We start from the raw sequence: 20,684 nt of genomic DNA, 5'->3' as shown, positions 1-20,684 counted from the left end.
GATGGAGGCAGTTGTTGAACATCATCTTTAGGGCCAGAAACGGGGGATCTTAAACCTCCTTGCTGGTCACGGCTGACACACACCAGTGTGTCTCAGGTCCTCAGTCGTAGGCATCAAACGGGAAAAATGCCCAGCTTCTTCTGGCAAAGCTTGGCTGAAACCACTGTAGAATCTTGTCCCCTGTGCCTGTGCGAGCCTCTGAGTCTTGCTGCCTTTGCAGGCTGACTGGGGCCCCATGGCCTTCCTGTACCTCCTGCTGCTTGGTTGTGTGTCTTCCCTCCTCGCTGTGTGTGATACGGACCCAGGAGAGAGAAGCTGGCCTGGTCCAGTCCTCTCATGGTGGGCTTTTGTGCCCTGTCCTGTTTCCATCCTCTCCTGTGGAGGTACCCCCCCCCCCAGCACTCCCCAGCGCCCCCATCAGGCAGGGGAGGGCATTGCAGTGTTCAGACTCGAAACAAATGGTGAAGACTTGCGGGGCTCTCTGTGTTACTTTGACTCCACTTGAGTGAGAGCTCTTTCCACATACAAGCTGCTGCTTTTGGGCGTTGAGGGAGGTCTCTGCACCGGACCCTGAAGCCCGTGGCATTTGTGTGGCGCTGCTTTTCTATTACACATGCACACACACATGCACACGTGTGCACACACACAGCTATGAAGATTCAGTTATACAGTGATTCAGCTATGCAAAGCCCATTGAAAGCAGCTTTGGTTCTGTCCCTGGGAGACGAGTAAAGCCACACTCTGCAGAGGCCAAGTCACTCCTCCACGAAGCCTCTGGAATGAGACACGGTGAAATTTTTGGCAAGCTTCCTGGGTCAGCTTATAGAGCACACATTGCAAACGACAAATGATCAGCAACACAGAAATGCCCTGGTTTGCCCCATGCTGTCAAATCGAACACTTTCCAGTTCTCTTTCAAAAACAAGAAGACAAAATCCCCAGCAGCCAGAGCCCCTCAGAGTGTACAGCACTCCTATTTTTCTGGCTGTTGAGCTTAGTTTCATTAGGAAGGATTAAGATTGGCGCCTAGTTCTCCTCTTCAGCAGCTGGAACCATGACAAAAGGAGTACTCAGTAAGCACTTAAACATAGGAGGTACCCACAAAAACTTAATCCTTAGGATGTTCCCATAGGGGATTCTGATTTCTTTACACTGCAGATGAGAACACAGACTTTGACAGATCAAATAACTTTCCAGGGTAAACATGGAGTTACAGTAGAGCTGCTTCAGGGGCAAAACTGGGTCTTGCCCCCATTGCGGACACTGCTACCCGGCTGCCCTGGGCACGTACAGAGGGGGCAAAGCCACCTCTCTGCCCAGAGCTGGGTTTCTCCAGCCCATATCTCTCACCGTCTTTTCCTTGGTTCTTCATTCCCTCCGGCTGCTGCTACTGACTTGCCTATTGGTAGCAGCCTCACCCTCTGTGATTTAACTGTTTTCTTTCCAAGTATCAACATTACAGGGAGCGTTTGTGAAAGTTTGCCCTCAGCAAGTAAGGAGAAGTTTTTGCATGGAACAGAACTGGACTGTTTCGAGTAATTTTCTCATGAGGGGGTTTATTTGCATAATCCCCGTTGTAGGAACCGTACATGCTGTGCTGAGAAAACTTGCTGTGTCCTTGTTTTCCTCTCCTCAGGAGGGAAGTTGGACGCCATGTTGAACCACACGGGCGCCGGCCGCCTGCGCTCCCTGGGCCGCGTCCTGGTCGACCTGGCCTCCTGCGTCCAGCTGAACCGCTTCCGGGGCCTGGCCTCCGCTGCCGCCCTGGAAGCCACAGCACAGGCCCTCCTGCGGAAGAACACTTTATTGGCCAGTAAGTATTCAGTTAACACGCTTGCTCATAAGGGCAGTGCGTGCCTGTGTCTCCCCAAACGTGTCTTATCATGGCTCCAGAAGAAAAGGAGTGCTTTCCAGGTAAAATGAGTAAAGCAGAATGGGTTGCCTTGAGTTGATGGAAAGATGGGCCTTGTATGCTATTTCCAGTGTCTTTTCCCCAATTTATGAAACTAATTTACTAGTTTATGGTTAAATTTTGCATGACACATTACATTTTTCTTGATTAAATCTGTAATTCCTGACATCTCTTTTATTTTTACCATGGTGTCTCAACATCGTTGGTGTCAGGGAAGAAGAGGCAGCGGCTAGTTCAAGTCTTATTGAGTCAACATGAATATGATGTATTCTTGTATGCTTTTGAATAAACAGTGAATTGTTTTTATTCAGCTTTGTATTAGTTTTCTAAGGCTGCTGTGACAAAGTATCACAGACTAGTGGATTAAATAGCGGAAATTTGTTTTCTCACAGTTCTGGCTTCCAGGTGTGGGCAGGCCTGGCTCCCTCAGAGACCTCTCTCCTCAGCCTGTGGAAGGCTGTCTGCTCCCTGTGTCTCTCCTCGCCCCCCCTTCTGTGTGTGTCTTTCCAAACTTCTCCTTCTTATAAGTATCCCAGTCCTTCTGGGTTAGAGCACATCTTGTGACCTCATTTTCTCTTGGTGGCCTCTGTAAAGACTCAGTCTCCAAATAAGGTCATATTGTGAAGTACTAGGGGTTAGGGCTTCAACTTATGAATTTCGGGAGGGCAGACTTCAATCCACAAGGGATTTTATATATGAAGTTGGAAGAATTCCTAGAGCAGAACACATAATCCAAAGACATCAATTCTTAGGGATATCTGTTATCCCATAGAAGAAAATCCTGATTGTTTAAGCAGCCTTGTGTGACTTTTCAAGTCCTGAAAAAATGCAAAGGAAATTAATTTTTATGTATTTATGACACCACAGTGTTGGTTTTATTAAAATAGAAAAAAGATAATTTTTTAAAATTACAGATATCATTTATGAATACTGACATAAAAATCTTGAGCAAAATGCAAGCAAACCAAAGCAGTACTTTAAAAGGGTTATATTACTGTGACCAAAGGAGATTCATTTCTGGAATTTGAGAATAGGTTAACAGACACAAATTAATCAATGTGATATGTCACTTTAATAAGATGAAGGGAAAAAAATCATCTTGATGCAATAAAAGAATTCCACAAAATTCCACATCATTTCATGGTAAAAACACTTAATAAACTAGAAATAGAAGGAAACTTACCAGATAAAGGCCATATAAGAAGAACTCACAGCCAGCAAAATATTCAGTGGTGAAAGACTGAAAACTTTCCCCCTAGAATCAGGAACAATGCCCACTTTCACCACTTCTAGTCAATTTTATGGACTTCCCCTGTGTCTCAGTGGTAAAGAATTCACTTGCAATGCAGGAGACACAAGAGATACCGGTTTGATCCCTGGGTCAGGAAGATTCCCCTGGAGTAGGAAATGGCTATCCACTCCAGTATTTTTGCCTGTAAAATTCTGTGGACAGAGGAGCCTGACTGGCTGCAGTCCATGGGGTCATAGAGAGTCGGACATGACTGAATGCACACAAACATATACACAGTCAATATTATATTAGAAGTTGTAGCTAGAGCAAGTACTCAAGAAAAAGTAGGGAGTTAGGAGGTCTTGGTTCTACCTAATGGCTGAGGGCTGTGTCACACAGATTAGCCTCACCTCCCCGGGACGAGGCCCCTGCATGATGGGGGAAGGACTGAGGATATGAATGTCTTGGATGGTCTGGTTAGACCGGTGCTGACGTGCTGTGAGCCTCTCCCAGGTTGTGATGACCCCTTGTTTGCCCTTTTCTGAACTTAGGCATCATATTCAACAGTTCCTTAGTTGGTAAGAACCTCAGCTCAGAACCTCTGCAGCTTCCGCCCCAGGTCACCTACAGCATCCGGACCAGTATCTTGTATAGCATGAGAACAGATCTGGTGAAAAACCCTTTCTGGAAGTTCCACCCTCAGAGCCTCCCAGCAGACGGATTCAAGTATAATTACATCTTTGTGCCGTTGCAAGACATGATCGAAAGAGCCATCATCTCGGTGCAGACGGGGCAAGAGGCCCTGGACCCGGCTGCACAGACCCAGGCCATCCCGTACCCCTGCCATACCAGCGACCTGTGAGTACCCTGGCCTTGGGAGGGGCCCTGTGTTCGGAGACGTGATTGAGGAAAATCCTGGAGCTTCTGCATAGTCATTCCACTAAAGAGCATTGGAAGAAAATCCATTCTCCATTTTGATTTCCTAAGGCTCATTTCTGTCTGAGCCATCCAGATAGAAGAATAATTGTTGAGACAGTATGTTCAGTTAAAGCTGACATCAGGCATCTGTAGCCTCAAACACCCTTTGGAATAAATTTGATGAGTAGTATTCAAGGGGGATCCCTCCCACCTGAACTAGGGAATCAGAGAAAGCTTATTTCTTCTTCAGCACAAATCCTTACAGTTTAGGTCTGTGCCACCCACGTGCGGGGGTGGGGGATTCCCAGAGGCCTGGGGCGGTGGCTTAGTGGGGTCCTTGTTGAACTGGGTGATTCAGTGGGTGATCTCTTGGGGTGACAGTGAGGGGAAGGTCAGTTGAGGGGACCCAGGCCAGTGCTCACCCTTGGGATGCTCTTCTGTTTTCGACGCTCCAGAGTGAGACACGGGAGGTGATGTGGGTGGTGCTGTGTTTAGAGAGGTGTGCGTGCATTCTCACCCTTCCTCCTCTCTGATTATCCCAGTGGGTTAGCAAACAGGACTGGGAAAGGAGAGGGTGAAATCAGACTCCCTTCCCCAGGGCTGGGGAAGCCACACACTTCTCTGTGTGCACCTGGCGCAGGCCGGGAGGGAGGGCACAGCCCTGACGGGAGCCTTGAGAGCCCCAGATTCACCCCTCTCTGGGTGCCTTCCTCGCCCATATCGTGAGTCACAAGGGACTCCAGCCCCCGTGCTGGAGCCTGGCACTGGGGTCATGGGTGGGTGGGGGTGGAGGAAGGGGAAAAGGCCGTCAGGAGGCCAGGAGGCAGAGCTGGGGTGAAGGGTGGTGGGGGCCAGAGGTTGACCACCACCCTGCACTTTGCACTGGTGGCATGCATCTCGAGAGACAAAAAACAAAAGCTTATTTCTCCAGTGCTTCTTCCTGCATGTGTGATTTTAATTCAGCATGCTCATCATTTTCTGTCTTTGAACTCCCGGGATGCTGCTAATAGAGGCAGGGCACAGAGAAAACAGAGGTGTTATTAACATGCAGATCAGGGATTCGCCACCTTCAGAAAAAGCGATGGTGACAATGAAATGTTTATGAAGATCAGAGTATCCTTTTAAGAAGACTTAAATGAGAATGTTTGATTTCCTAATTTCAAAGTTTGTTGACAGGCTTTTGTTTGGGTTCCAGAGTAAGGATAAATACTCAGAAGAGTCTGGAACATGTTTGTTTGATTCATGCTGTCCAGATAACAGGGAGGTGAGAGAGAGTCCTGTTTCTGAGGTCACTTAGACATCCCTGATTTAATGTTTCCTTTTTTGTTAGTTTTTATAAACAAATGGCTGTCAAGAGTTGAGAAAAGAGAGGGGAAAAAAACCATACTTCATACCCTCTCCTAAATCATAAGTTGGTTTATATTGTTTGCGGACCTTGTCACACACATTTTATATACTTGAAATCATGGCATCTTGCTAAGAGTGCAAGTTTTTGTGCTGTTTCTTCATTTGAAGCCATTTATGGAGCATTTGCTATGTGTCATGTATGTACTTGACTGTCCTACTTGCTGGTGAAAATAGGTGTTGCCCCCGCGTTCTGGAAGCTTGCAGACCAGGGTTAACCAGGACCGTGTGAACCCGAGAACTGTGGTCACCCTCCCCTGTGGGATTCCCCAGGGGTGAGAGTCAGAGGACCTCTTCTCGCCCAGTTGCGAAGTTGGTTGAGGTGCACATGCATCAACATTGGATACCAACCTCTTCCCTGAGGTCCGAGTGAGGATTTGAGGGCAAGCAAAATGACCATGGTCCTCCTGCCCTGCTTCCTGCTCCTTCATCTCCTCTCTGTCTGTAGTTACTCCCTTTTCAACACACTTTCTCCTTCTGCATGTTAAAAATTCATTTGGTACACAGATAATTTCCTTATTTTCTTGTTGTTATTTTTTCAAAGAACTGCACTTGGACTTTATCAATTCTCCTCTTTTGTCTTTTCCAACTTACTTGTTTTTGCGTTTATTTTTATTACTTTTTCACTTTTATGTACCGTTAATTGTTATGCTGTTTCTTTGGTACTTTTCAAAAAGATATCTATTTATTTGGCTGCATTGGATAATTGGGGCATGTGAGGGATTTTCTCTAGTTGTGGTGCATGGGCTTAGTTGCCCCTCAGAGTATGGAATCTTCCCAACCCAGGGATCGAACCTGTGCCTCCAACATTGCCAAGCAGGTTCTTAACCACTGGACCACCAGGGAAGTCCCTGTGTCTTTGATAATTGAGACTCATGTTTGATTCATTATTTTTAATGTTTTTTCTCTTTATGTAGTTGCCTAAGGTGACGACTTTTCTTTCAATCCTTATTTTAACCTCCTCCCATAGATCTGATATATGACTTAAATTTCATTGTTTTCTAGACACTTGCAGTATGGATTCCTATTGTCTTCTTGACCCAAGAGCTGTTGAAGTAAAATATCTTCCAATTTCCAGATGAAAATTCTCAGGAATTTTAAGCATATGAAATTACTCAGCTTACTCCTAATAAGAAAAATTCAAATTAAAGCTAGTGTGAGATAGCATTTAAAAAATCAGATTGACAAAAATCCAAAAATTACATCATACCCTAAATTGTCCAGTGTTGCTGATAAATCCTAATTCTTGCATTTGCCACCAGAAGATACTGCCTTAATCATTGTCACTTTTTGAATTTATGGCATTTTCCTTTGTCAACTAATATATAATCTGATGAATGATCTATGGGCACTTGAAAATAATTTTTATTTATTTTATTTATTTATTTTTTTTGATATGAATTAGCCATGGATTTACATGTATTCCCAATCCCGATCCCCCCTCCCACCTCCCTCTCCACCCGATTCCTCTGGGTCTTCCCAGTGCACCAGGCCGGAGCACTTGTCTCATGCATCCCACCTGGGCTGGTGTTTTCCTGTTTTTGTAGTGGAAAATTTACCTACATTAACTTTGTTATTTAGGAGTTCTCTGTCCTTTTTGTGTCCACTTCATCTGTCCTGAGCTAAGAGAGAAGTCCCAGTCCCTGCTTCTGGAATGTGCCCTCGATTTTTCCTGTGGTTTGGCCTTCTAGTCTCGAGGTTGAGTTGCTCCGCGCAGAGCTGTGAATAACTGTGTTCTGGGTCTTTCCTACGTAGTGTGTCTTCAGTGTGTCTCATTAGTGTGTCCTTAGGAGTATGTCATTCTGCCTTGTATATGATTAAACGAGTGGTTTCTGCTTTCCCTCCTTTCTTCTCTCTCTCTCTCTCTGGATTCCCATTTGCTGCCATACCCTTTGCCCATCCTTTCATCTTAAACTTTTCTGAAGTGTTTTCTTTAGGCATGTCTGTTGTGAGCAGCTCATAACTTCTTACACAGGTGAGGTTAGCTGTTTAACAGTATGAAATGCAATTTCATGTGTATATGGTCTTAGTTGTGTCTTATATTTTTCTTACTTATATTTAGTTATGTTTTGCTGTTGTTCTAGTGGTTGCCTTGTAGTTGTAACTTTGTATAAATACTATCAACCCATTTTTTTTTACCATGACCAATAAAAAGCATGATTTTTCTTTGTCCACTGATGTCCTCCTTTGTACCATTAGCAGATGACTGAACTTGTAGTCTACGTTTGTCAGTGTTAAAAACATCGCCTTTGAAAAGGAGCTTGATTTGTTTTTGCGTGTTGATGGCGGTGGGTCTTCGTTGCTGCGTGCGGGCTTTCTCGAGTTGCTTCCAGCGGTGGCTTCTCTGCATCTGTGGTGTGCGTGCTCCTCACTGTGGTGGCTCCTCATTGCGGAGCACGGGCTCTAGATGGATGGGCCTCAGTGGCTGCAGCTCACGGGCTCTAGAGCGCTGGCTCGGTAATTGTGGCCTATGGGCTTAGTTTCTCTGCAGCATGTGGGATCTTCCCAGACCAGGGATGGAACCCATGTCACCTGCATTGCAAAGCAGATTCTTAACCCCTGGACCACCAGGGAAGCCCGAAACAAATAGCCTAACAATAGCCTTTGATTTTGGATTTCACCAGCTTTATTCTTCCTCTCTGGTTCATTTCCCCAGTCATGTAATTTTTGTTTTTTGTCTCATTTTTACATTTCCAGGAACAAAATATTTCCAGTCTGTCCTGTCACCTTATTTTTAATATTTGTTTCAGTCTTATTTTTACTGGAAATATAGTCACTTCTTGCTTTATCCTTTCACTGTACCAGTCATTCTTTTGTGGGTTGGTTTGTCTTCTGATAACTTCCTGAAGAAGATCTCTTGAGATGATTTAGCCTGAATTCTCACATACATTTTTTTGTGTAACTCCCATGTGGACTTGATTATGTTTAGCAGCTTTTTCAAATAGTTGGCTGTCTCTTCCAAATATGTATCAGAATCACAGTGTCAGTTTTTCCTTCTCTTGTTGGTTTGGACTCATTTACAGGAGCAGATTGGAAAAGGGTTGAGTTATACATCCATGTATTGTAATTTCTCTTCTGTTTTTTATTCTCTTTAATTTGCATGAAGTGGCCTCACTCTGACAAGTCTGTACAAAACATCTGGACTTCCCTGGATCTTGGATAGTGACTCCAAGAACCCCAGAGTCTGGTTCTTCCACTTCCAGGCCCCTCATGACTCTCTCTTTACATAGGTGATGTTCTCTGCAGTTTAGCACCTAGTGTCCTAGAAAATCAGGGCACCCAGCAGTGGTTCTGCCCCAGTCATAGCGGCAAACACGGTTGTGTTCCTGGGTGAACCCCAGGGCTGTAAGGACTGCAGGGTGAAGTGTGGGAGCTGGACTCACTGAGAGCATCTTGGGGAAGCCCGGACCCTGACTGGCCCGTCCCCACAGGTTCTTGAACAACGTCGGCTTCTTCTTCCCCCTGATAATGATGCTCACGTGGATGGTGTCTGTGGCCAGCATGGTCCGAAAGCTGGTTTACGAGCGGGAGATCCAGCTGGAAGAGGTAAGCGGCCTGGGGGAGGGGAAGGGGCAGCGACTCGGGGTGACCGGCTACCCTGTGTGTTTGGCTGGGTCCCACTGTCCCGGGAGACTCGTGCACTCGGAAGCCCCGTGCCCTGCCAGAGTTGTACAGGTGACACGGTCTGGTTCACCCGCAGAGAGGAAGCGAGGCTGGAGAGGGTCCCATGAGAGTCGCTGACTCAGCAGTGTTGGTGCTTACGTGACCTAGAAGGACATACAGACAGAACTACCGTCTTTATTTACAGTTGGAATTCTTTATGTGTAGCCTTGCCATTTTTGTTAAAACTTGAAACTCTCAAAACTGCTTTTAAGAATGAAAGTTCATAAAAGCATCCAGAAAAGACCGAGCCTCCCATCCAACTGGGCTGATGCCTGGGCACACGTTATCCACTTGTTCATTAAAGAAAAGGAAAAGTGCAGAGACTACAAAGTGCTTTTCATTCAGGTTTGACTAGAATCGCACTTTCGTTTTGTAGGTAGTGTACCTGTTTGGAATGCACACATTCCTGGATTTCTGTGTCTCTTCCCCATCCAGCTGCACCCCGGTGTTAGGCATGGGCCTCGGGGTTAGTGAGGCTGTGGGGGTGCGGGTGCATCTGAATCATTCTCATCTTCAAGGAATCAGCCCCACACCCAGAGATGTCACCCTGTTATAGATGGGCAAGCGGTAGGTGTAGTGGGTAAATTAATTTTAGTGTTATGATTTTAAGCTGAGTTATTTTGCAAAACTCACTCTAGAACCTGAGCAATAACCCTCACAGAGAGCAGCTTAAGGCTCAGTGTTTCCTCCTTCATTTTTCTGTTTGTTTTTATTAAACAAACCCACAACAAACCAAACGACAAATAAAAGATAGAACGAAATTGACAGAAGCTCAATAAACAAGGGAAGGCAGCAAAAGTGTGGCTGGTTAAGCTGGGGTCTGGGGCCCCTCCTTTCCACCTGCCTTTTTAAAGCCAGGAGGTTGTTCTCAGGTCGCCTGGTCCCAGTTCTCACCTCCTCACAGCCAGCGACCTGCTCTGTCAGGGTCTCACTCACACTAGGCGCTGACTCTGGACAGTGTCTGGTGCGCTGCTGCCTCTGGGGCCAGGTGTCCACAACAGCGGCCCCTTGCCCCACGCGGCTGTGGTCTTCCCGGGAACCTGCCCTGCTCGCTCTCCATCCCCGTGCTGACCTGCTCTCCTCCCTGGTTGACAGTACATGAGGATGATGGGCGTGCACCCGGCCGTCCACTTCCTGGCCTGGCTCCTGGAGAACGTGGCCGTGCTGACCGTGAGCAGTGCGGCCCTGGCCCTCATCCTCAAGGTCAGCGGCGTTTTCACCTATAGCAGCGCCTGGATCGTCTTCCTCTTCCTCCTGGACTTCGGCGTGTCGGTGGTCACGCTGAGCTACCTCCTGAGTGCACTGTTCAGCCGCGCCAGCGTGGCCGCCCTCTGCAGCAGCCTGCTCTACACAGCCAGCTTTCTGCCCTACATCGTGCTGCTGGTGCTGCACGACCAGCTGGGCGTCCTCCTGCAGACGCTCCTGGTAAGTGTGTTGTCGTTCAGTCGCCCATTCGTGTCTGACGCTGAGACCCCATGGACGGCAGCACACCAGGCCTCCCTGTCCTTCGCCATCTCCCAGAGTTTGCCCAAGTTCATGTCCATTGAGTCGGTGATGCCATCCATCCCTCTCATCCTGTGTCGTCCCCTTCTCCTCTGGTCTTCAATCTTTCCCAGCATCATGGTCTTTTCCAGGGAGTTGGTTCTTCACATCAGGTGGTCAAAGTATTGCAGGTTCAGCTTCAGTATCAGTCTTTCCAATGAGTATTCAAGACTGATTTCCTTTAGGATGGACTGGTTGGATCTCCTTGCAGTCCAAGGGACTCTCAAGAGTCTTCTCCAACACTACCGTTCAAAAGCATCAGTTCTTCGGCGCTCAGCTTTCTTTATAGTCCAACTCTCACATCCGTACATGACTACTGGAAAAGACATAGCTTTGACTAGACAGACATTTGTTGGCAAAGGATGTCTTTGCTTTTTTAATATGCAGTCTAGGTTTATCCTAGCTTTCCTTTCAAGGAGCAGCCATCTTCTAATTCCGTGGCTGTAGTCCCCATCTTCCCCATCTGCAGTGATTTTAGAGCCCACGAAGAGGAAATCTGGTAGGTGTGCTGTGCTGTGAAACTGTCAAACAAGACTGCGTGCACCCGACAGCACACAGCCTGCGCTCAACGTGTCAGCACACTGCTTCAGCTCTGCAGGGCTCCCCACCTCTGCAGGTCTGTCCTGCCTGCCCAGAGGCCGCCTTGCCGTGGGTGGGGCCACTGAAGCCACAGAGGGTGGCTGAGAAAGTGTCACTTGCTACTTACAGGGACTGTCCCCTGAAGACTCTTTTTCACTCAGGAGCATCTCAAAGGAAGCACTTGACTCGGTCTCTTTATGTTCCCCGTGGAATGAAACAGATTTCCAGAGCTATTTTGGAAGTAAGAGATATGCATTTTTCCTTGAAGTATCATGGATTACTTTACATTAGGTGGAAAGACCTCTCCTTTGGCAGCATCAGAGTCACTCATTTAGAATGTACCTCTCAAAGCATTAGAATACTTGCTGGTCTGTGATATAAACACTCGGAAGACAGACACTCACCCGCTTTTTGATGACCTGGCAAGCATGCTGCCGACACACAGCAGAGACACAGGGCAGGAGCCCACCCCTGGCAGGGAGGAGGAGCTGAGGTTACGCGCTGTTGTCATGGAAACAGCCTGCGTGCTCACGGGCAGGGCAGGTCCTCCCCGCAGGCCGGGGAGTGTGACTGGGGTCCCCCAGTTGCAGGGAGGACCTGAGGAGGGACCAGGGGGAGAGTCAGGCAAAGACAAAAACCTCCAGGTGCTGTGTGTTTTCTCTTCAATGTGGGATCTAAAATATACCGCAAAGGACCATATGACAAAGCAGAAGATGAGTCATGGATACAGAGAGCAAACTAGTGGTTACCGGAGGGGGTGATGGTAAGGGAGAGGAGGGAGGCGTAAGAGAGGGTAGAGGATTGAAAGGTGCCAACTGCTAGGGAGGAAATGAACGTTCCAAGGATGTGACATACAACACAGGGGATAGAGCCACTATTTTATGGTAACTTTATGTGGAATATAATCTTTAAAAATATTGAATCACTATGTTGCACACTTGAAACCAACAGAATATTGTTAAGTCAACTGTACTTGTTATTAAGGAAAAGATTCCCAGTGCTGCCAGGGGACAGCCAAAGCCTTCAGAGGTCTCCCAGCCCCGCACTGGTGGTGGGGGTCAAGGTCTCTGCTCATTTCATGCCTCAGAGTAAAATATCAGTGCTTCCAAGAAAACAGAATTATTTTTCTCTAACATCAGTAAGCCCCTCAGTCCGACCTGGTTTCTGCGTCGTGTGCATAGATTTGATGGTGTTCGTCAGTATGTTATCCACTGACATGTGCTTCTCAGTTTGGATTAGTTTGTGTCCTACCTGTGGTCATTCATAACCAGTACTCTTGTGTGTTAACTAGGTGTTTGCAGAATAATGAAAACATCTGGGACCACCTGGTGCCCCCATCATATACTCCTTACCTATGGAAAACGAGCCATTGACCATCCGGCCTGAGTTTCAAATGATGTTTTTTGTTTTTTTATTTCAGTCCTCAGACTTAAGGTTTTATGTGTATGAATGCTGATTTCCTTTTTATATGCTGAAAGGGCTTCTAGCAAATAAAAAGTCTGACTCCGGTACATTATATTTTTAAATGTGAGATACTTTTCCAGTAAGGTATTTTTTCCTTAAACACAAGACCTCTCCACTGGAGATGAAATAACATTTTCCTCCAATGCACCCTCTTCTCATGTAGAGTCGTGCGTGTTCGGCATCCAGTCTGCCTGCAGTGTGCTCCAGGGCATTCACTTAATAATAAAACATGGTAAATTGCTCTATTCCGTTTTCCACTGTTTGGTGCTATACGTTTCTGTGTACAGTGCATTGGATTTATGACACTTCAAACACTGCAGTAAAGAGAAATAATTCCTTTTAACATTAAAAACTGGCTTGTTACCACACTTTGCAGAACGGAATGGTGCGTGGCCCAGTCTTGGGTTCAGATGTTGGAAGCACCTCCTGGAGCGATGGTTTACTTCATTAGTGCCTGAACGTGCAGTGGTTTCTTCCATTGAATTTAGTGCTGTGGATTTTCTCTGGTCCCCAGTCAAGCACTAACTTTCTGTTTTTCTCTTCTCTCCCTCAATCTGCGGGCAGTGCCTCCTCTCCACAACTGCCTTTGGACAAGGAGTGTTTTTTATTACATTCCTAGAAGGGCAAGAGACAGGTAAGAGGATGCAGTTTTTTAAGTAGTGACTCTAAGTGACTCAGGTTCTTGGAAATGTATAGTGATCATGTTTCAAGTGATAGAGTAGAGATGTTAGTTACTAAGCAGAAGGCTTGGAAGGAGATCCTGGTGTTGGTTTATCGGCTGTAAACCCCTTCCTCCCTCCAGCTACCCTGGTTTTAGGCACAACAAGAATAATCTTGGCCTCGTGCTCCAGGGCGGCCATTCAGGTAGTGCCCAGGGATTCCTTGTGACTCATTCTACTTAGTGACCCCTAGAATTCTCCCCAGAAGGGGGTCCCATGTCATAGACTGTTCCTGAACTGTGGTTGTCTTCCTGGATTCCTGTCCACCTTTCTGGTTTCTCTTTCTAACTGCCTCTCTCACATGATGGCTCTTTATGTATTGTTAGCTCTCATCTGCACCTGCAGAGTTTCTGGATCCTTCCTGAAGCCACGATCCAGAGGAAATCTAACCAGCATAGAATACAGACCAAGTATCTTCCCTCTATTCTCTGTATTTCACTCCTGTTTATTACCCTGTGTGCGTGTTTGCATGGTAACTCACTACAGTCGTGTCTAACTCTTTGAGACCCTTTGGACTGTAGCCCACCAGGCTTCTCTGTCCATGGGAGTCTCCGAGAATCCTGGAGTGGCTTGCCATGCCCTCCTCCAGGGGATCTCCCTGACCCAGGGATTGAACCTTCATCTCTACGTCTCTTGCATTGGCAGATGGGTGCTTTACCGCTAGCACCACCTGGGAAGCCCATTGACCACCCTACAAACATTTGAAAAATCCGTTGGCAGTGATCTTCACTTATATTGGGATTTTGGAAACTAAAATTCTAGACCAGAACAGACGTGTGTGTTTATATGTTTATATAAACATGTTAATATGATTATAGATGTTAGATGTTTATATGATTTCTGTGGTGCATTGAAGACGCAGGGAAAATGTATGCCATATATGAGACCGAACTCCAGATCTCATTACTTTGGCTCATGAATTTGTGCCCATCTTGAAATTCTCAGACTTTTCGGTAAAACATGTTGAACTGTCCTGAACTATATAACACTAAAACTTTATTAAAACAGATGAGTCATCCTGACATGACCTATCCTGAGTTCTTTGAACTGATCTTTAAACGGGATCATGAGACTATGGAAGAAAAATGGTTACTGTTAGAGTATTTGAATATTTTGATCCAGATTCCAACAAGTCCACAGTGTTACAGCATTTATTTGCCTATTTATTGGCCATGTTGGGTGGTTGTGTGTGGAGCTTGCTCTGGTTGTGGTGCGCAGGGGCTACTGTCCAGTGGCCGAGTGCAGGCTTCCGGTTTGCAGTGGCTTCTCTTGTCGTGGACACGGCTCCAGGCACACTGGCTTTGGGAGTTGTGGCCTGGCAAGCTCAGTGGTGGCAGCTCTTGGGCCCTGGAGCTTGGGCTCTGCAGTTGCGGTGCATGGGCTTAGGTGTTCCATGACATGCGGGATCTTCCCGGACCAGGAATCCAGCCAGTGCCCTTTGTACTGCAAGGCAGATTCTTAACCACTGGAGCACCAGGCAAGCCCCAAAACATTTGTTTTATTGAGTTGTAGGTTAGTACCATAGGAAAATTGAGAAAGATGAATATTTCTCTTAAAATAAAGAATCTGCCTGCAATGTGGGAGACCTGGGTTTAGTCTCTGGGTTGGGAAGATCCCCTGGAGTAGCAAACGGAAGCCCACTCCAGTATTCTTGCTGGAAAATTTCATGGACAGAGGAGCTTCCACCAAGTGGGTGGAAGTCTTGGGGTCGCAAGTGTCGGACACGACTGAGTGACTAAACCACCACCTAATTAATTTTAATCCAGAAATACCTTGCAAACATATTGTTAGAAGAGAGCGATTCTTTCCTACTGCAGATCCTATATCCTGTTTATATATATTCCAAGAGCAAGAAGAATAGTATAATTTACAGTGGGTGCTCAAGGAGTTTTCATCTTGTTTTTAAACAGGTTTATTTCCCCTAAATATAGACTTTTTTAGTTAAGCAAGTACAACTAGGTATAAGCAACCTTTAAAAATTTTTAAATGTTAGATATTCAAGTGTCGTTAATGGTCACCCACCTGCTGTCCTTGTCAGTGTGAGATGAAGCCAACATTTCACTGGAAGGCCAGGACCCATGGCCTTGACCTTCCTTTTGTTTTAGCTGTGCTTAGCTTTGCCCCCGGGCCCAATGGACTCGGGTCATCAAAGTCTTCCCTGAAAGAGGATGAGCAGTGCTGACGCTAACCCTTCTCTTCCTTCCAGGGATTCAGTGGGATAATATGTACCAGTCTCCGGAACTAGCAGGCATGACATTTGGCTGGGTTTGCTGGATGATTCTGTTTGATTCGGGACTTTATTTTGTATGTGGATGGTACTTGAACAACTTGATTCCTGGTAAGAATTCTGCACTTTATGACAAAATCACCTTAAAAAACAGTTTGAGCAATGCATGTGAATATTGGATAATTATTTGTTCTTTAAATAAGACACGAGAAAGAGAGTTGATAGGATGTGTTTTAACGGGAGCTGAGCATGTTTGAGGGACAAATGGTGCTTCTGAATGCTGAGACAACCGAGGCCCTATGGGGACAGGTGGTGAAGGGGTCCCGCGGGCCCCATGCAGCTCCCCAGCCTGGGGCTCCAGAAGACGCAACGGCAGAGAGCCTGGCTCTCAGGACCATGTGTGAGGAGGACAGAGATGAGGGGGTTGAGAGCAGGAGAGCCTGGCACTCATGTGTCTTGGGCCCCTGGAGACCAAGGTCAGGGGTTCAGAGAGCACCGTGCGGTAGGAACAAAAGGACCTAGTTCTCAGCCAGGTCAGTGGGTGGCAGGACCTGGAGGTAAGCTGGGCTGGCGACGGGGACTGAGCGGGGGTCTGGTGGTTGGGAGTTCTTCCAGACCAGAGCTGTCTGTAGTGTTGTGTGTGGAGGTGATGCAGGACTGGCTGCCCAGGGCGATGGTCCTCCCCTTCGGTCAGTGGGGGAGGAGGTGCTCACGCCACATGCCTGGCTCAGCCCCAAACAGCAGAGATAGCACTTCAACCTTTTTTATTTTATATATTTTAGAAATAGCTTTTAAATGGTATTATACTTTCCTGCTGAAATTGCTTGTGGTTTTGGCTATTTACTTTCCAAACAACTGGGCATTTCAAGCGGCATCTAACCTTTAAAGTTAAGAACTAAAAGAGATTCTAATCATATACAACTTGAAAATGAAGGGATAGGAGAAAATAAAAAACCTTCATTCTGTTTACAAAAATATATTCTGTGCTTGGAGAGTTCATGCACCATGTAAAGATGAGTAAAAATCAAAATAAAATGGGTCATTGAAAAGATTATTTTACATATGAGCAGGAAAAGTGATGCCCAAGAGGTAGAGAGAGCATAATTTAGAAATGTGATTTATTCTGGAAAAATTTAGATTGCACTGTCGTGATATTTGAATAAAATTTAAGAAAAGGTGGACCTAGGAAATGAGAGAAAAATTTAACTGAGGAGGCCAAGGTGAAGGGAAGCTGGAAAAGGCTGGATATTACCAGGAAGCTGGTTAACCACGAGGGATGTTGCAGAAGATGGTGGGATGTCGGTTTGAAATGCGCAAGAAGTGGTGCAGAGGAGTGGCCATGCAGTCAGGACAGTGATGTGCCCTGGTGCCGGGAAAGTGATGGATCAGGCAGCCTGTGAACCCCAGGCCCCCACCCCCACACAGATCCAGGGGAAGAAGAGGAACCATCACGTTTCAGTGAGAAAAACCTGGATTTGCAAAGTAACGGCTCGGCACATGGCACACAAAATAATAATTTTAAAAAGCTGTGTTTAGGTGCAAAATGGCAGATATCTTGGAGTCCACAGAAAAAGAAAAGAATTCCAGGAGTGTAAAGACCAGGGAATCGTGTTGCCCTTGTCCACGTGCAGATTATCATCAGATCCGTCCATGGATCTGGAAGAAGCTGAGATTTTCCTTAGCCCTAGGGCCCTGAGGCTTGAGGGTCCCGGGTTCTAATTTTCATATACTCCAGTGAGGCAAAGGGGCTTGTGATGCTCCTCTAGGGCTTGTCCCCCAGCTCCCGCTGGGACATTCCAGTGGAGGAAGCCCGAGTCTTACATGGGAAGGTGCTTCTGTCCAGACCCGCGGCCAAGGGACTGGAGACTGGTCAGACAGGGACTTCAGAGGCATCATCTGTGAGTGAGCCTGGGGTCTTGCTCAGGAAGAGGGAGAGAGACAGAGACACATTCAGAAGACAGAGTGACCAGAGGGAGGTGGCCTGGTCGGGACCATCCTGCAAGTCTGGGGAGGCTTTGGGGAGGAACTGGGTAAAATCTGAAAGTGGGGAGGCAGTGGCTGTGGGGAAAGTGCAGAGGACAGGCTTTCGAGCTGATGATAATTCTTGTGGATGCTGGGATGTGAGAGGGCATCTGGGGCTCAGAAGCCCTGCTGTGCTTCCGTGGGAGGGGCAGGGCAGGGTTGGAGTAGGTGCCACAGGGGGCCAGCACACTGGAGGGGTGTGCCTCTGTCTGTCTGCCTGTCCTGGGCATCGGGGACCTCTGCCACACGTGTGGGATCGGGCGCGGGGCCTGAGGATGCTCTGGGGGCACCTGAAATGGGGCGGAGCGGGAGAGGGAGGGGCGGCTGCGTGTCTCTGCTCTGCCCCCCAGCTGTCTGCCTGCCCCTACTTGCTCGCTGTGACAGGGATAAGCTGGGAGACACAGGTTCCAGCTGTGGGAAATGGAGAATCAGAGCCAATGGAGAAGACAGAGAAAACCATGGTGTCCCTAGCTCAGCGTGAGAATCAGGTGAAAACAGGCCCGTCAGATGACTGATCACAAATACGCATCCGTGAACATCAATGCCTGACTGTCTGTTGTCAGTAAATAGAGACTGCAGTGGGGAAAGTAGCATTAAAATAAATATCAGTGTGAATCCAATGGAGAGGAGAATGTATATCAAACTAAATATTTTAAATAGGTTTGAATAAACAGAAAGAAATGCCACATTCCTCAACGTGGCTGCTTGTCATGAATATGTTGATTTTTTTCCAAGTTGATGTATAAATTTATATAATTTTAAATTATATAACATTTACTATGAAACATGTCAATGTAAAATAATGAAACTTACATAGATCATTTAAATTAAAAATACTGTTACAAGGGATTTTTTTTTAATTGATGAAATGTTTCTAAAGATAGCTAAAATATGACTTGACAACAAATATCAAAATTTACTGAAAATGATAAGAGGGACTGGCGTCTGATAAGTATGTAAAACCTCCATATTTGACAAGGATTAAAACAATGGAGTACCCATGCAATAATAAAGCAGTGGAATATATTGAAAAGTTCAGTAACCAACCCATTTGTATATAATAATTTACTCTGGGCACTTAGATCATTTCCGTATCTCAGCTGTTGTAAATAGTGCTGTGGTGGAAATACATGTGCTTACACTGTTTCAAATTCGTGTTTTCATGTTCTTCGGATAAATATCCAGAAGTGGAATTGCTGGGTCATATGGTAGTTCTAGCCTTAAGTTTTTGAGGAATTCCCATGCTGTTTTCCATAGTAGCTGTACCAATCTACATTTGACTAACAGTGTAGAAAGTTCTCTTCTCCACATCCTGGTTATTTCCTGTCTTTTTGATCACAGCCTTTCTAACTGGGCATGAGGTAATACTGTGCCTTTCATTTTTCTCTCCTAATAACAACTGATACTGAATATCTTTCCTGTGCCTGTTGGCCTTCTCAATGTCTTTTCTTGAAAAATGTCTATTTAGAGCCTCCACCTAGTTTTTTTATCACATTATTTTCTTTGATATTGAGTTGTATGTTAATAGTATATTTTAATGTTAACCTCTTGTCAGATATATGAGTGGATATCCTCATTCCTGCTCTTAAAGGGATAGCTTTCAGTTTTCCACCAGTATAACGTTATCTGTGGGTTTGTCATATATGACCTTTACTATGTTGAGGTACCCTCCTTCTGTACCCATTTTTTGAGAGTTTTTTTTTAAATCATAAATGCATGTCATGTCCTGTCAGATGCTTTTTCTGTATCTATTGAGGTTATCATATGATTTTTATCCTTCATTTTGTTCATATGGCATATCAGGTTTGCTCTCAGGGTAATGTTGGCCTGGTAAAATTAATTTGGAAGCATTCCCTCCTTTTCAGTGTTTTGAAAGAGTTTGAGAAGGGTAAGTATTGAATCTTTGAATGTTTGGTAGAATTTACCTGTGAAGCTACTGGTCCCGGACTTTGGTTTGGGGGGATGTTTTTATTACTATTTCAGTCTCCTTCTAGTGATCAGTCTATTCATATTTTTTCTTTAAAATTAAATTTAATCCACTGGTTTACTTTGGCTGCCCTGGGTCTTCGTGCACACGGGCTTTCTCCAGTGGAGGTGAGGGGAGCTCCTCTCTCGTTGCGGTGCTCAGGCTTCTCACTGTGGTGGGCTCTCTTGTTGTGGACCACCGGCTCTAGGTGCAGAGGCTTCAGCAGTTGCAGCACGTGGGCTCAGCAGTTTTGACAGATGGGGTTAGTTGCTCTGTGGCATTGGCAAGCGGGTTCTTAACCACTGGGCCACCAGGGGAGTCCTGTTCAAATGTTCTGTTTCTTACATTTCAGTCTCCGAGAGCAGTGTGATCCTAAGGATGTGTCTCTTTCTTCTGGGTTGTCCAGTTTTTGGTGTATAGTTCTCCATAGTATTCTCTTGTAATTCTTTGTATCTCTGTGGCATCCACCGTAATTTTCTGTCTTTTGTTTCTGACTTTGTTCGTCTGGGCTCTCTTTTTTCTTAGTGTGTCTAGCTGAAGGTATGTCAATTTTGTTTTTCTTTTCAGAGAACCAGCTCTTGGTTTCATCAGTCTTTTCTATAGTCTTTTTAGTCTCTATTTATTTCTGATTTTTAATTATATCCTCCTTTATACTGACTTCCAGCTTTGCTCAGTCTTCTTTTTCTGGTTCCTTTAGGTTTAAGGTTAAAGGCTAGGGCTTCCCAAGTGGCTCGGGCAGTAAAGAATCACCTGCAGTATAGGAGACCCAGGTTCAACCCTTTGGTTGGGAAGATCCCCTGGAGAAGGGAATGGCAGCCCACTCCAATATTCTTGCCTGGGGAATTCCATGGACAGAAGAGCCTGGCGGGCTACAGTCCATGGCATCACAAAGAATCAGAGCGACTAACACCTTCAGTTTTTTCACTTAGGTTTAAGGTTAGATTGTTTGAGATTTTTCTTGTTTCTTGAAGTAGGTTTGTATTGCTGTAAACTTTCCTTTTAATACCACTTTTGCTGAACCCCATAGATTTTGGTAT

The 20,684-nt window shown here is 45.9% G+C and overlaps 1 protein-coding gene across 2 annotated transcripts in view; it reads left to right on the top strand.

The window, feature by feature from the left end:
- The window catches only part of ABCA13 (ATP binding cassette subfamily A member 13), a 379,106-nt gene that overhangs the window by 126,375 nt on the left and 232,047 nt on the right, over positions 1-20,684 (top strand). For both annotated transcript variants that reach the window (XM_043873351.1, XM_043873352.1), the window contains 6 exons: positions 1,637-1,813; positions 3,695-4,001; positions 8,897-9,011; positions 10,224-10,553; positions 13,278-13,347; positions 15,639-15,770. In XM_043873351.1, the coding sequence (XP_043729286.1) occupies positions 1,637-1,813; positions 3,695-4,001; positions 8,897-9,011; positions 10,224-10,553; positions 13,278-13,347; positions 15,639-15,770 (1,131 nt within the window). The remainder of the gene's footprint in view (positions 1-1,636; positions 1,814-3,694; positions 4,002-8,896; positions 9,012-10,223; positions 10,554-13,277; positions 13,348-15,638; positions 15,771-20,684) is intronic.

This window comes from Cervus elaphus, chromosome 18 (assembly GCF_910594005.1).
Source record: "Cervus elaphus chromosome 18, mCerEla1.1, whole genome shotgun sequence".
Classification (NCBI taxonomy): Eukaryota; Metazoa; Chordata; class Mammalia; order Artiodactyla; family Cervidae; genus Cervus; species Cervus elaphus.
The sequence above is the reverse complement of the archived record's forward strand: the minus strand, read 5'-3'. Positions and strand labels throughout refer to the sequence as shown.